Source organism: Tauraco erythrolophus, chromosome 1 (genome assembly GCF_009769465.1).
Source record: "Tauraco erythrolophus isolate bTauEry1 chromosome 1, bTauEry1.pri, whole genome shotgun sequence".
NCBI lineage: Eukaryota > Metazoa > Chordata > Aves > Musophagiformes > Musophagidae > Tauraco > Tauraco erythrolophus.
In genome coordinates this window covers 78,265,535-78,282,164 of record NC_141465.1, presented here as the reverse complement: position 1 = coordinate 78,282,164, position 16,630 = coordinate 78,265,535, and the positions used below count along the sequence as shown (strand labels likewise).

At 38.9% G+C, this 16,630-nt stretch overlaps 1 protein-coding gene across 1 annotated transcript; it reads right to left on the bottom strand.

Moving 5' to 3' along the window:
- Nucleotides 1–407: 407 nt before the first annotated feature.
- Nucleotides 408–16,288, bottom strand: TGDS (TDP-glucose 4,6-dehydratase). The gene is made up of 12 exons (XM_086620063.1): nucleotides 16,203–16,288; nucleotides 15,070–15,136; nucleotides 14,554–14,622; nucleotides 11,827–11,917; nucleotides 10,660–10,802; nucleotides 8,405–8,503; nucleotides 7,437–7,496; nucleotides 5,422–5,465; nucleotides 4,979–5,144; nucleotides 4,326–4,384; nucleotides 2,305–2,402; nucleotides 408–1,900 (listed from the first exon to the last, which is right to left on the bottom strand). The coding sequence occupies exons 1-12, from the start codon at nucleotides 16,277–16,279 to the stop codon at nucleotides 1,800–1,802; spliced, it is 1,074 nt and encodes a 357-aa protein (XP_086476189.1). The 5' UTR covers nucleotides 16,280–16,288; the 3' UTR covers nucleotides 408–1,799.
- Nucleotides 16,289–16,630: the final 342 nt, after the last annotated feature.

Below are 16,630 nucleotides of genomic sequence, written 5' to 3'. Positions count from 1 at the left end.
AGCTTAACCTTAAGTATCTGGCAAGCCAAGTATTCCAATAGAGTAGCATGTATTAAGTCTTGTTAACTTCTGTCCTTCCCAAATGGAGGTTTTGACTACCAAACCAAGTATCAGACATCCAAAAATACCAGTGCAAGGCAATTCTGGTATTTACCCATTTAGTCACAGAAAATACACCTTCAGTAACACATTCCTAGTCTTTAGAACATACACTTGGTACAAAGGTAAATCTAGAAGCTTACTTTTAAGGTGACTCTTACCCACCAAAAGTGGCATTTTATCAACAGCACCACATCACACACAAGAGGTCTATGAAGTGGGGAGTACTGTGGGCCCAAAGGCACCACTACCTGTAGGCTATCTGGGGCAGCAGGACCAAGTTTTATGTTCAGTTACTACCAAAACTCTTAGCAGGAGCAAAGCTAAGGCAAAAGCCCAAGCTCCATTCTCCCTGCGTCCAAGGCGATGAGGAAAGGACTTCTGCACATACTTGTGTTTTGACAATTAACTCCCAATTTCTGAGAGACTTAAGAAGTTGCAGCAATTTCTGTGTACAGCAGAGCATCCTAGCCCTACACTTCTGCAGCTATATCCAGGGGCAACAGAAGGCTCTGGGACTGCACCAAGTACAGAAGCTAAAATGATAAAGCCAAGGAGAGTTTTCCCTTCTACATCTGCCACCTCAAAGCCAAAAAAAAAATGAAGACAGTTCTTCCTGTATCCTGAAAAAAATAACAAATATAAAAAAACCCAGCATCTTCTTTCTCAATATGTTTACTTAATAAAGAGAAACCACTTACACCGTAACTTTTATTACTAAATCAACTCTGAAAAAGATTGACATATTTCTAGAATTGAAGTTTCCTTCCAAACTTTACATTAAAACTCAAATATTTTTTCATCTTCAAAATGCTTGTCACCAAAATAGAAAAAAAAATGTGATACATAGCATTGAATAAGGTGTGCCTACCCACAATTCACAGGAAAAGAAATGCTTAAAATTTTTCTCCATAAATAACCTTCATATCACAGGAAATAATATCACTGGAATGTTGAATGTGTTACAGTATTTCAAGTTTGTTACAATTCAGAAAAGGAAATTAACATGTAAAAGACAGTAATAGAGTAAAAAGACGACATCTAAACCAAAGCAAAGTTTATGAAAATGCTTCTGGAAATCTCAGCAAGAACACTTGCTACTTCTTGACATCTCCCCCCCTCCAAAAAACAAGTTGAATCAGTCATCTACCAAAGGCAATACTGCATCAACAGAGAAAAAGACTGAACCATACAGGTGTCATATCCAGCTTTTATCAACTGATTTATACTCTCCAGAAAATAAAGCATTTTTCCCCTTGATTAAAAATAAACCACAACTCTTTAAAGTGACAAAAATAATACATTATACTGTAAAAATAGACTAATACAGACGAATGATCGCAGAACTAGAACAAGTTTCATCAAAAGTCCCAAAAGCTGTAATCGCAATTAATTGTTCTAAATTAATAAGGCAGATTGGACATCAGTTACACTAATTTATAGCACTATATTCTTCACCCTGTACTGTTTTTCAAAAATGAATGCCTAGTGAGAATATAGTATTGCACCAAAAGCTGAAATTAACAGGTTCCACTTATAAAGTGCTGAAACCCATCCGAAGTTGTGCCGTCCTGTAGTTCTGCATTCATCATGGTTCACGTATCTTGAATACATTAAGAGTTCAGCGTGACCACTTGACGGCAGGCTTCGAAGAAAAGAAGGTATGAGGTAGAATAAACTCCTCCAGGCTCTCCGCCACCCTATGGACCACCGAGCTGTGCAAATGGCTCCGTCACAGGAAAGGGCTCCAAGGCTTTCTCTGAGTTTTTCCAGTTGTGAAAGTTTTCTTTGTACCATTCAACTAGTAGGGAGAGAATGTTGTTCAGTCAAGTTGACCAGAGATAACAGGGAAATTCAAATAATCCACAGATACCATAAATATTAACAACATACTAATAGTTCATTATGCAAAATTTTAACCTATAACATTAAAAAATCCAGTTCAGATTTTATAAATTCTTTATGCAAGACTTATTCTAGTATTAAAAAGTAATTCATTCTAGTACCTGATGCTACTTTATTGTGATCAACTTTTTTAAAAAAATCAGGTAACTTCACTATTTAGAAAGCAGTCCATTTTCTGTACAATTGAGGCATTAAATTCATTCTCTTTAGCTTCTCATTAGTCAACCTATATACCCATGTTCCCCCTTTCCCTCCTCTCATCACTTGCAAATTAATTAGCATAAAAGGCATCAGTCCTACTTGTTTTCTTTATTCCTTCTTTCCATGGCACTTTAGGTCTCCATCCTAAGTTGTGCATTTTTTCTGAATTCATTGGATATCTCAGGTCATTGGTAGGTCTGATGAAGTATAAAATGCACATGAAAATAAATTTGATTAGACTTTATCATTAATTAGAGATGCAGTACCTCATATTGTCTTCAAACCAACGTTAGGGATGCTTCAATTTTGAAAATTTCTGTCAACATGAACAGATTATATTGTCTTCAAAAAAATACACACCAGTTGAGTGCAGCTACAACACAATTCAGTTTCTACAGTCAACTACTTGGAATTGACTGGAATAAATATGAATTAATATCTTATTGGCACAAAAAGGAACGCAAAACTCAAATCACTGCCAATGCAATTGCGCAAACCAGTGCATTTGCAACTCTAAGACAGTCACTACACAAGTCAGCGTTTTCCAATATCAGCATTCACATTTTTCATCCGAAAGCCCACAAATTTTCACGTACTTCAGATCTGAAATACACAGACTTCCAAAGCATTGTCATGACAGTGCTTCATTAGCTACACAAACTTAGTAATACTTAACACGTAGAATCCCAGGCTGCAAGTTTCAACACAAGAAGATATTCCCTACATTTAAGCACAGCACAAATTTTCAATTCCGCAATCTGGCAGTTAGTCTAGTCTAGCATTCCTGCATTACTAGCACCAGCATACTGAATAGTTAAGCTGCGCATGCAGACAGAAACCAGCTACTTACCACCATTATTAACACATGCTAATCTCAAGTAGAAGCAGAACTAATTTTTCCATGGCAAGTAACTCCCATGACCTTTAAGTCACTCATCATAGAATTAAATAATCATTAATTAGGTATCTTAAGAATCTTTTATAAGGCCTCAATATTCTTTGAGACACATATTCCCAAGTGGTTAGTTTTCCCAGGCCCATTTATTTTTAAACATTAGTGGACAGGGCCCAACACACATGAAGAAACATCTCAGTCGGATGTTTCATCTCGGTCTCACTGAGACCTCCTGATCACTCACATCATGCGAGCCAAAGGCAATTTGCTCAAAGTCCTGCAACACACTCAGATAGGATGCTAAAGGACATTTCCTTTTAAAAACAAAAATCAGTACATTTAAAGACACTTCAGTTGCCATGATAACAATCCAAACATGAACAGAAAGTGAGAATTCTAAAGGCCATAACAATACTTAACTGCTATCAGCAGATACGTCATTTCTAATCACTCTGGAGAAAGAGTGATGTCTAAAGTAAGCAGAGACTCATTGCTGCTGCAGAAAAGAAATGGAGATAAAAGAACAGAGCCAAACCAAGCCTGAAATTAAGGACAGAAACACACAGCAAAAAGCATATTTATAAAAGCTAACCATTTTTGCTGCCGCCCTAACTTTGGCACCTCAGAGTTTTACATCTACTTTTAAGACAGCAGTTTCAGCTAAAGATAGGAATCTAAAATTAACTACACTCCGCAGGTGCATATTTCTGCCTGTGGAGAGTGAGTCTTACCTATAAAGCACGTCTGTGTTTGAACTAGTCACGTTAGTATCAAAATACTAAAGTTAAATGAGAGATGATGGCATTCATCTCACTCAAGTGATGCTGAATATAAAGTACTGAAGAAACCATCTAAACTACCCTTAAGAAAAGATTTAGCCACTGTGCAAAACCTGTCCTTTTCCCAGAGCAGGCTTCAGAAGTGAGAAATTTGAGGAAAGTTTGAAGACAGACACATTACACATTCCCCGTCAAGACATATACTCTGATGATCCAAATAATAACTGGAAATCCTGTTTTTCTATACATCGTTCAATCATGTACAGATCATAGATGTCAAATCCACTAGCAAAAAAAAAAAAATTAATAAAGCAAAACAGCTCTTACTCCCTCAAAAGTTTCCCCTCCTGCAGAGCAGAAACACTTTCACAAAAAAAAGTATTTGGCAAAAGACCCAGAAACTTTCAGGATAAAGCTATCCTGCATGCGCTTTGCTATTTTCTTACCTGTCTTTGACATAATCCATCCAGCGCTCCATTTCAGATTCTGAACTGGTCTTCTTTATCTGTCAAGAAGAGAAAACAAAAAAAATCAACCCCACGCATCTTGTACTGTCTTAACATACATTTAAAAATAGATTTTTTAACAAGATTTAAGTCTGGTAAAAAAAAAAAAAAAAAACAACCAACAACACCCCACAAACCACAGAAACAGAAACAGTCTTTTGTCTAAACTGAGTTTTTAAACTACGGAAATTGTCAAAACTATCTAAAACAATTCCAATACTTCTCCTTCACCCGAGCACTGCCTAACCACTCATAATCAAATTGTTAGATTTTAACAGTGCCACATTCTCAGAAAAAAAATGATGCAGCCAGCATGAAAGGAAAAAAAAAAAAAAAAAATCCACCAAATGGCATTTAATCATTATGCCAGTTATGTCCCAGTTGGGAAAACTGATGCAGCAGTGCAACGCACAGCAGCCTGTACTGCAAACTTACCTAATACAGCTGCCACAGACATCACCCTGCTACAACTATCCTCTAAGACCCCCCGCAAGCCTAAGCTCTCTCAGAGGTTTATAGTTTTATAGGTTTATAGTAGAATTGTTCATATGTGCAATGACTGGTAAAGAAAAGTATTGTAACTGTTTACTCACTAAATGGATTAACTCCTTAGCAAGCTGGGCAATGGACATCTCAAAGTTAGTTCCGATGTTATAAATTTCACCTGGCTTCCCCTCCTTCAGGACAGTAAGGAATGCTTCTACTACATCAGCTGCATAAAGGAAATTCCTTCTTTGAAGTCCAGAACCATGAATACAGCTTAAAACGACGAAAAGGCAAGAATTTTTTGTTAATTCTTAAATAGATGCATTCAATTTATTGGACTGCTAACGGTTACCTGAAGATACCTTAAAAGTAGCTGACATGCAAACAATCCTTTAGTTTCCTTTAGTTTTTTAAAAGAAATCCTATTATTGAAATAAGCAATTAACAACTTAGTTACAAAATTATCATTTTACAAACTATACCATGTATTTATAACTGTAATTACAGTTTTATAGCAAAAATACCACATGCAAAAAAGCAAATTACATACCATTTTCTGTTCTGTTGCAACAAAGATATAAACTTTGGAATAACCTAAGAAATTGGACAAAAAAAAAATATTACTCTGCTATTTTAGAAGCTGTTATTCTGCAAAGAACATAGGGCTTCACCAGTAAGTATCATTAAGTATTTTAATAAGACTCTTTAAATACTTTTAAGTTTTCTTAAGTCTAATCAAAGAACTCATCAAGCCTAGAAACTGCAAGGATTCTTTTATCCTGGTGTAAGCAGAATATCTTTTATACCATACTGTCTTTCCTGAAGTTCACAGGAAATCAAGGTGTTTGTGTGGGGCTGGGCTTTTTTTGGAGGGTGATGCTTCTATCGTGTTGTAAAGCTTATATTTCTAGTCAACCATTACAAATCAGTAGTTACAACTGTAACATTTTCACAAAAGAAAACGGTTCCATTACTTTTCACACACTGCAGTCTGACTAGGGATGACTATTGCAAACAGTTTAGAACACAGTTTAAACATCCAGCAAGCTGCAGTAAATCTATAGCCAAAGAGTAAGAGTCATTCAAATAGTTAAATTTGGAAGAGAATTGATAGAGAATTTCAAGATAAGTAAACATGGACCAAGCAATAACTACTAGCTTGCAGCATAAAGATTTATACTATTATGTTCAGCTACAAGCTTAGATCCATTCATAATGCCCCAGAAACTTCAGAACACTCAGTCCCACTATTAAAGTTTTTAAACTCAAGCCATTAGAAAGCTTTTTCAATTCTTTTAATTTTGTTAACTTCACTATTCTAAGCACAGGAGCAGACATACTAGGTAAAACTAAAGATTCATCTACCCTAGTATTGTGTTTTTAGCAGTAACTAAAAGTGGATACTTGAGGAAGAACATATATAAGGTAAAAGCAAGAATAGTGATACATAGAATCATAGAATGGTTAGGTTGGAAAGGACCTCAAAGATCATCTAGTTCCAACCCCCTGCCATGGGCAGGGAAACCCTCCACTACACCAGGTTGCCCAAAGCCTCATCCAGCCTGGCCTTGAACACCTCCAGGGATGCGGCACCTACAACTTCTCTGGGCAACCTGTTCCAGTGCCTCACCACCCTCTGAGTGAAAAATTTCTTCCTTATATCTAATCTAAATCTCCCCTCTTTCAGTTTAAACCCCAACATCATGCAATCTGTAGCCACACATTTCCCAAGCCACAGATCATCAAAAACATCATTTAAAACCCATTGTTTATCCATCTGCAACAACGGGGGGGGAGGGGGATTTATTTGCAAAAAAATCTGCAACATATAAAAAGTAATTGAAATGAAAAAAATATCTCACTAGAACTGCAAAACACAGCTACATTTCACACAAGCCCCAAACTCAAAAGAGCATGTATGATAATCACTATCATTCCATCAGTGTATTTCTATTCACTAACACAGCAGGTCTTGGTACTGCCTACACTCCCTCTCACTAATAACCATTTAAAATAGCTAACTCACAAGGTATGGACACACACAAAGAACAAGTCACTTTGCACTACTTCTCACCATATATCTGATTGCTATAGCTTCATCTTATCTATTTTCTGTACAGGTTGGAACATCTCTTTACATAACAGACACATTGCACTGTCACCATTTACTTTTTGAAATATTTACCTTAGTTATTAAACTTTCTTAATTACAGCACGACACGTGAGGTAATGTAATTTGTAGGGGAACCCTGCCAGACATAAGGCAGTTAAATATCCTTTGAAAAATACAAAAATCACAAAACAAAGTAATTGTAGTAAAATTCATGTAAAAAACCAGAAATCTCTAATTGATGCTTTTCTGACAACCAAAAAACATGTGTGTTGTGTTGATGGTAAGACATGTTAGTGTGAGATCAAATTATATAATCATGAGTAAGCATGGACAAATACACTTGCATGGCAGTGCCTTCTTCAGAAGTCAGCCCATTCTTATCAAAAGAACAGTAACATCACAGCAACCCTGAATTATGGTATACTGAAGCTTAAAGCATAGGTTTAACTCACTTTTTCCGGATACTGGTGTGGTCCGTAAACATTACTGCTCCGTGTGATCACAACTGGGAACTTAAGAGCATTAAACATGCACGTGATTACATACGAAAATATAGACCACTAAAAACCCACAGGCTTCTTCCTGATCAATATATAATGAACTGACACACCCACAGTGCTTATACAAAAATCTGCAAGTCCTTACAAACATTAATTAAACAATTAATTAATCTATCCACACTTCTGCCGAATAGACAAGGGCCTCCAGTCTCCTCAGTTTGCTGGAAGCACCACAAGTGACAAACGTTTGTACTCTCCCAGGCTTGCTAATGGAACAACCATAGGACATTACACACAGGTATCTGGTTGACTGAAGACTGGCTTACTACTTATTCCAAGAAAACATTTCAGTCATTAACATCTCATTCAAGTCAACTTCATGTCAAAAAAAGTTGCAGAAGGACATGTCAAGAACAAAAGACTAAAAAGTATTCAAAATTCTATATATTTTTGCTTAAACAAATCTGAGTAATAGAAGGCGGTTTTTTTGTTTGGTTGTTCTTTTGGGTTTTTTTTTTTTTGCTTTCACTGTAATCCTAGTCCTAACACAATTTGAATTTTGCATATTCTAGTTCTGTATAAAAAGATTTCCTTCAAGTTTAACACCTTTTTTTTTAAATTGCTAACATTCTCTTTGACCATTTTATGAAAGAACGTTTTCAGACATTACAGTTGAGATTTAAAAAAAAAAAAAAAAGAACAAGACCAAAACCAAAAACATTTAATCCCTCCCCACTGTCTTGCAGTGTATCTCTATCAGAGAGTGGTGGACATCCTGTGTCACATCCAAACTACAAAACTAGCAATCAGGAAAGAGGAGGCACTGTGTGGACTAGTACTGATTTTTCTTTTTTTTTTCCACATAATATAGACACTAAAGTGCGGACTTCAGAGTTTTTGAAGCTTGCTCATCAACTTACTTGGTACCTTTCCCAGTAAGATTGAACAAAACACTCTGCAGCTGCCTTAGAGGAGGCATAGGGATTCGTTGGACGTTTTGGGGAGGACTCATCAAATTCCTAAAATGAAAAGAAAAATTTGCATTACTCAATTAGTTTTGCCCAAATGAGTCTTGAAGTTGCAAAAGCTGCAGCTGCAACCAAAATAAAAATCCCTAAATATCCAAGCACACCAGCCTGAGAAAGTCACCCTTCCACTTACAGCAGAAGACCAATAACAAAGATACTCTATTTATCAAACACAAGAGGCAGTCAGAATACCAGCAGTAATATTTTTATACTTCTAGCAGAGTACCTCACAGTAGCAGGTCCTTAGACTTTTATCTTGTAAAATAATCACTGGTCTCTTCCAACCAGACGATTCTATAAGAAAAGTAGAATTTCAACCCAAAGCTCTCCAAAGCAAAGTTTTAACAATTTGGACCTGTTCAGAACAGGTAGCTTCATGGCTACCCTGCCACTTCTATATATTCCTAACCTGAGGAAGGAAACAAAAAAAATACACAAATGAACCAAAGAAAGAAGGGATTCTACACTGCCTGAGGTGCAATGAAATGATACTGATTTACTTTTTGTCCTTCCTCCCCTCAAAAAAACTCTCTTCAAGAACTTCTACTATGATTCACAAAGAGAATAAAAAAAAACAGATTAAATCAAAGTAAGCTTTTCAAGACCCAGAGGCAGAAAAAGTTCACTTGAAGTTGTCTCAGCCAAACCACTGGCCTACATGCAGGAAAGCAACATCCTTGGGTATCATAAAAGTCTATAGATTGAACTTACATTGAAGGAACTGATAAGGACATTGCAATAATAAGAAAGTGAACATGACTTTTCTGAAATACATTAATATACAGGCTGGGCGGAGAACAGATTGCGAGCAGCCTTGAGGAGAAGGACTTGGGAGTGCTGGTTGACGAGAAGCTCAACATGAGGCGGCAATGTGCACTGGCAGCCCAGAAAGTCAACCGTGTCCTGAGCTGCATCAAAAGAAGTGTGGCCAGCAGGTCGAGGGAGATGATTTTGCCCTTCTATTCTGCTCTTGTGAAACCCCACCTGGAGTACTGCATTCAGCTCTGGGACACCAACATAAGAAGGACATGGAGCTGTTCAAGCAGATGATCAGAGTACTTCTCCTCTGAAGACAGGCTGAGAGAGTTGGGGCTGTTCAGCCTGGAGAAGAGAAGGCTCTGGGGTGGTCTTACTGCAGCCTTCCAGTACCTGAAGGGAACCCACAAGAAAGCTGGAGAGGGACTTTTTACAAGGGTGTGTAGTGATAGGACAAGGGGCAATGGATTTAAACTGAAAGAGGGCAGATTTAGATTAGATCTAAGGAAGAAATTCTTCACTCTGAGGGTGATGAGGCACTGGAACAAGTTGCCTAGAGAAGCTGTGGATGCACCATCCCTGGAAGTGTTCAAGGCCAGGCTGGATGAGGCTTTGGGCAATCTGGTGTAGTGGAAGGTGTCCCTGTCCATAGCAAGGGGGTTGGAACTAGATGATCTTTAAGGTCCCTTCCAACCCAAACCATTCTATGATTTTCAAGGATTATAGCACAACACTCTTTGGCCATCATTTATGCCTTTAGAAAGACAAGTATGCATAATTTGTCCTTTTACTGAGCTAAATTACATTTCCTGAATTAAAGTCAGGCATAAACTGGCAAAGATCAAAAAGATTTCCATAGACCAATAAACATCTGTGCATTTCTTCCAGTAGTACTGGAATGGTTTCCTGTTTGAATTGTCAGTACCTACAGTTCTGTTAGTATTTTAGCTAAGGTATAAAACTAGTTCCTTGACTGTCAAGTTCATAGTCAAGGCAGAGCCGGAAAAAATGAAAAAAGTAATAAAAAGAGGAAAAAAAAAGAGAACATACTGTGAGCATTACTGATGTCTCATGAATGCTCCAAAGCAAAATTTATATAATACATTCCTTTCATAGTATCTCTGAGGAGTATTCACATGTCATGAACAACCCCAATCTCACTGTTTTAGGTAATACACATTCAATATAAAACATGTTAGAAAAAAATAATTCAGGACAATTTTGATACTTAGCTTTCTAGAAACAAACAGTGCTTGTTTACAAGTTCCAGTATTGTCAGAAACAGCTCAAAAGTCATACATTTATAGAGGCGAAGGAAAGCTAGACTCATTTTGTTTTCACTATTAAAAGCAAGTAGAGCTAGAAAAACCCTCACGCACTTTCAAACTCACCTCATCAGTGCTACCTCCATATACTTCATCTGTACTGACATAGACAAACTTCTCCACATTGGCTTCATGTGCAGCAGCAACCAGGACATTAGTACCATAAACATTCACATAGGTGAATTCCAGGGCATGCCAAAACGAAAGATCTACATAAAAAAATCCAGACAATTCTGATTAAATTTAGGCAAAATGTGGCTTTCTATCGAACCATAATATTAGAGGCTGCAATATAGACTGGGACTTTATCACTAGGTCTTTGACTGTTGGATAGCAAAGCCATTACTAAACGAAGTCACTTTCTACACTTACCTGAAGACAAAATCCTTGCTCTCAAGAGAGGCTGCAATCAGGAGTGAAAGCTTGTTGGCTATGGACGGTTCCCTTTGAAATAGCATTACATAACTTTATTTAAGTGGCAGTATAACTACCTGCCCTCTCCACTAGGAAGGAGCAAGCTCAATAAGAAAAGTATCATTCAAAGCCAGTTGTAAGATGCAGTAAAATATACCTATTATTATTAATTAACTAGCACCTGGTTTAATTCTTAAAATTGTCCCACTGACCTAACGACTTTGCGCATATCAAATCTGACAATTTTGAGAAGCATTTTCCTGGAGAATTCTTTGAGGATTTCTTCTCACGATGAAAGGAATATAGCAGGGATAGTTCTCATTAACAGTGTTACTGAAGAGCGGTAATCCAAAATAGGCACTTTTAAGTGTAATTCATTCTCTTTCTTTCTACAATCGAGATGAGGTAAGGGAGCCAAGCCTAATCCTTTAGTTTCCACACTGTGTTTTTTCCTGTAAGGTTGGAGCCAATCAAGTAAAAATTTAAGACTACATACAAACTCTTTTTCCATTGTCTGCACGACTCCACCAGTACATTGTCAGTTACATGTGTGTCTAGATGGAATTTTAAAATGTCACGAAAAAAGGGCATTATCATTTACATACAATCAAATAACAATCAGATGAAGCACTTTTTAAATTAAGGCTGCGAACACCTTTAAGTTAAAAAGGCCACCAGATCTTGAATCACGTAGTTTGTAGAGACAAACTGTATCCTCGTTTTATATGAAAGAAAACAAAACCAAAAAAAAAACCCAGCATATATTTCAAATACATATATTCATGGAAAAATAATACCAAAACATGCAACAGTGCTCACCTACATGAGTTTGGGCTGCAAAATGAAGGACTATATCTATTTTCTCAGTTTCAAAGAGCTGTTTTATAAAATCGGGTTCACAAATATCCCCCTAAACAGGAAAAAAATCATTAACAAATTATTTTTGATAGAAAACATGAAGTTTTCATTTGTACCAAGCATCACATAAACCATTACAAAGGAAGCAGAGGATACAAATAGCACTACCATCTGAGTTTCGGGCAATTTATAAATGCCATTATCTAATGTAAAACCAGATTTAAATTTCACACATTTTGAGTAACAGCCTCAACTTATTTCAGTATTTATATTACTATTTAACATTAGAAAAAGCATCGCCCCCAAAACAGACACAACAGAAGCACAGCGTGTAGCTTGAAGGTTGAGGTTGAAATGACAAGTTCCTACAGCAAACTCCGAGAGTTGCTGGCGGGCAGTGACACCTACTGGCATTACAACCGCTGAAGGGGATTTCCACTTCCACCAAAACAGACGGCTGGATGTCTCGCAAGGATTGTGGGTTTTGTTGTTTGCTCTGGTAGGTTTTTTTTGTTTTTTAATTGATATATTTAGAAAAGAGTCAGGCACCAACACACAAGGCATTCTTTAGTTTGGCACAGAAGCAACAGCAGCTTTTGAAGGTAAATACAAGCGGAGAAAAAGCTTTTGATATTTATCTGTTGGCTCAACTTTTAACAAGATAGTACCCAAGAAGAAAGGGTGTCCTGGGGAGGAAGACTTTTGTATTGTCAATAATAAGGCAATTAACTAAAAACAGTTCAAATGCACCTACGTTTTGAGAAGTTCTCAAGCAACAATTCTGAACGACAGCCTAAAGAACTACTGTATGTCAGAAATGGGAGGAAGATGAACTGATTTTTCTATTTCTCATCCCTGAACAGAACTGAAACACTCCAGTAAATACTTCAGGCTCATACATTACTTTGTACTAAATGGTTACAATTATTGATTACTTTTTTTTGGTCTAAACTGAAATTCTAACTCAATACATCTGGGCTCAGCAATCGAAACCGTGATAAAACTGTATCTTTCATACAGCCCTTATGCAAGTTTTCTAAACTTTTACTGCGCTACCTTCCAAACCAGGCTGCTTTTCTACAGCACCACTACAGCATTTATCCTTCCTGCTCTCTCCTAAGGCCAGCAATAGTGTCTCAGTTCTAATCATAGGGCTTGTCCATCAGAAAGCATTTTTTCCAGTGCATTTTTTCCTATCAGTGTAAACTGTTTGCTGCATACAAGCTCTGATCAACCTTCCTTCCCGCCTCCTCAAAAGAAAAAAAAAACACTAAAAAAAGGAAAAACAACCAACAACAACAAAAACAACCACCAAACTGAAAAGCCAGAATGAATTATACTGCTGTAAATTTTGTGAGAATATCTCTCTACTCTATTTCAGAAGCAGTATAGCTACAACGTTTTTCATCACTACCCACCCTGCTTCACACAGGAATCTGGCTGTCTACAGGATCCCTTCTAGAACTCCATGCTATGCCCAGCAATTAAAACATTAATATATATATAAATATATATATACACACACACACACAGGTAACAAGGCTTCTCTACAGCATTCATACATTTCATATCACATACTGAAAACTGTCAAAAACATTAGGAAAAATAACAAAAAATCCAGTTTGGGCATGCTGAAACTGCGTATGTTTGCTTAGTACACATCCCCTTTCCCCTCATGCCACTTTTATCCCAACAGCTCGGAGATAATCACTTACTGAAATATAGGTAGGTTCACAAAAACATGGAACACCCATGGGGGTCAACAAACTGGTGAGGACAAGTCCAATTGGCAACCTTGCCCGAATCCAAGAGATATGTTTAACTTACATCTACCACCTCTGACAAAGTTGCCACTTCAGAAAATTGAATTATATGCATTTCTCTGATGTCCTGCAACCTTGGGCAGCCCGGCTAGACCCAGCAGCCAGAATGTTTAGCCAAAAAATAAATCTAAATCCACCTTCTACCTGAAGATAAAGTTGTGGAAACAGTAAACTAATTTAATTGACAAGATTTTGAAAATGAAATGGCATACCTTGTTTTGGAACAGGGTCTCATGGGAACATTCAACTATGAACTACATAGCATCAACAGCAGCAAAAGCAAAAATGTAGCCTGATGTCTAGTGCTAACAGCACAAGAATGGGTGTGTTGCACAACACAGAACATGACAAGTAGCCGTGTTTGAAGGTGCAAAATCTAAGATAGCATCAGGGAAGCATGGAGGAGACGAATCCAAGTCTATCTAGCCCATATCACCTATCAAAAGTGAAACAATCAGCCCTAAAACCACTCATCTCCATAACCAGGCTTTACCAATTCTGCACCTTTATTATACAGTAAAATATATCAACTTTCAAAAGGCTACTATATGTAAGAGATAGAACATATTGCGTATAGTCACATACTTCTGTGGGTGAAATACAAAGCCTATTAATAAGGTAAACAGATGAAGTAAATGCTGTTATGTCCATTTGATTGTCACTTACTGCCTGTTACATACACATGATATGCATATTACATACACTGACTTATTCTTGACAATGAATTAGTAGCAGTTATTTCAACTCCACCATAAATGAAAGCGGTGGCTTCTAGTTTGGGGAGCTCTGGAGACCACATTACCTTGACACGAAGGCATAAAAATCAGTAAAAAGTCAAGTTTCCTACAAGAGAAGGCTTTATCACCTGGATAAACTTGTAGTTTTCCTTCTCAGAGACAGTTTCCACATTCTTCAAGCTTGCACAGTAGTCCAGCTAAAGAGAAATATCCACACAATATCATTAAGTGGGCTTCACGAACGTAAATAAGATAACTCAGATCCAACCTAATCACTAGAAAGTTTGAGAACAAAGTAAAAACTTCTTCCAAAAGAAAAGCTTTAAAACCACAAAACTCTGAAAAATATTCTAACTGCAAAAATTCTTAAGTAGAAGTCTAGAACTTCAAAAGCTTCAAATTTCCTTTGGGTTTTTCTTTTGCAAATAATTATTTATTATTTGTGGTGGGCACAGGACTGTGAGCATGAACAGCAGTTTTGGGGTTTTTTTTCCTACCCCGCATCAGAACAAATGGATAGTCAAATAAAAATTTAACAAATACAACAATCATGTTGTTGTACAACAAACTTCAACATGCTCTAGATTGCATTAAAGATCATTCAGAACAGGTTTCCATATCAAGAAAGAAAACAAGCCACTTACCTTATCTAGATTTATAATCAGATAGTTTGGATAGTTTTTCACTAGAGAGACGACTACATGTGAAGCACTGTAGGACAGAAGAAAAACATATTATACAGTTATATAGGTAGATTTAATGTAACAATGATGACAAATCACAAATAAGTTTAGCAACATCCAAAGGCTTTGGAGGAAGAAGAGGCTGTACTCAAGACAGAAGGAAAATAAATTCACAAATATATCTTAAGATATGTCAACATTATTCTACTGATAATGCCTATAATTGCATACTGTTAAGAAACTAAAAGTCAGATTAAAAGTTCATGTTATAACAAAAGAAAGCAGCACTGCTCACAGCCACTTAAAAAAAAAAAACTGTTGTATGTTACATTCAATTGCCATTCTAAAATACTTTTATACTCGTAAGTTTATACATTGGGTATTAGGGAGAACTAAACAGTCAACTCTCCTAATCCACAATACTGACTCTCGACACGACTGCCCGACACTGCTGCAAGGAGTAAGAAGAAACGACGGCCTGACTACCAGGCGGCATTTCTCCTTCGTACAGTCTTGTGCACAAGAAGCTCACTGTCAGAATTTGGCAGGGCTCATTCACATCTCCAGCCCCCCAGGCTGGGAGGCACCCACAAAAATCCAGTCCTCTCACAGCTTCAGACTCCGAGCACGCTGGCAGGCTCAAGCTAAAGATGAACCTGGACCTTCTCTGCCTCGAGAGAGAGGGAAGAAACAGCCGCCGGCTCAAAGCCCTGCCCCCGCCCTGCCGCACTCCGATTCAGGCTGAGCACCGGCTCCCACCACCAGCGCCGGGGGGTGCCTTTGCCGAGCAGCTTCTCGCCGGCCGCAGGCAGAGGACAACCGGGCGGCGGCCCCGCCCGCTCCCCAGAGCACAGCACCCCAACGCCACGGGCGGCCTCCGACGCGATCCGGTCCTGCCGAAACTGCTGCGCCCGCTGCAGCCTGAGCCGGGCCGAACGCGGCCCGAGCCGACAAGCGAGGCGGCACCGCGGGGCCCCCCACCAGCCGCACCGCTCACCGCGTCCCACCCGCGCCCCCAGGGAGGAGGCCCCCGGCCCCCGCCCGGCCCAGCAGAGAAGCGAGGCCGCGCTCGGGGCGCCACGGCCGCCACTCACATGAACCCCGCACCACCCGTTACCAGCAGCCGCTTCTCGAAGACCGGCAGCTCCGCGGGACCCGGCAGCCCCGACATCGTCCGCGCTTTACGGCGGCAGCCCTCACGCCCGCCGCCACTCCAGACCGCGCAAGCGCATCACAGGGCGGAACCCGTAGTTCTCCCACGGGCTTCACGGGCGAGGCCACAGCCGCCACTAGAGCCTGCGTGAAAAAACGCCTTCCGCGCTCGCCGCCTCCGTAGCGAGCGGCAGACACGCCGTGCGAACGGACCAAATTCCTGCCTCCGCCTTCAAGGGAGACCGTCGCCTTTTACGATGGTGGATCTCAACTTACGGCCGAACCCAGCAACGGACACGTCGCAGCGGTGGCGGTGCAGCCCAGCGGGGCACGGTGGCGGAGGAGGGGCCGGCCGTTTCAGTCCCGCCCC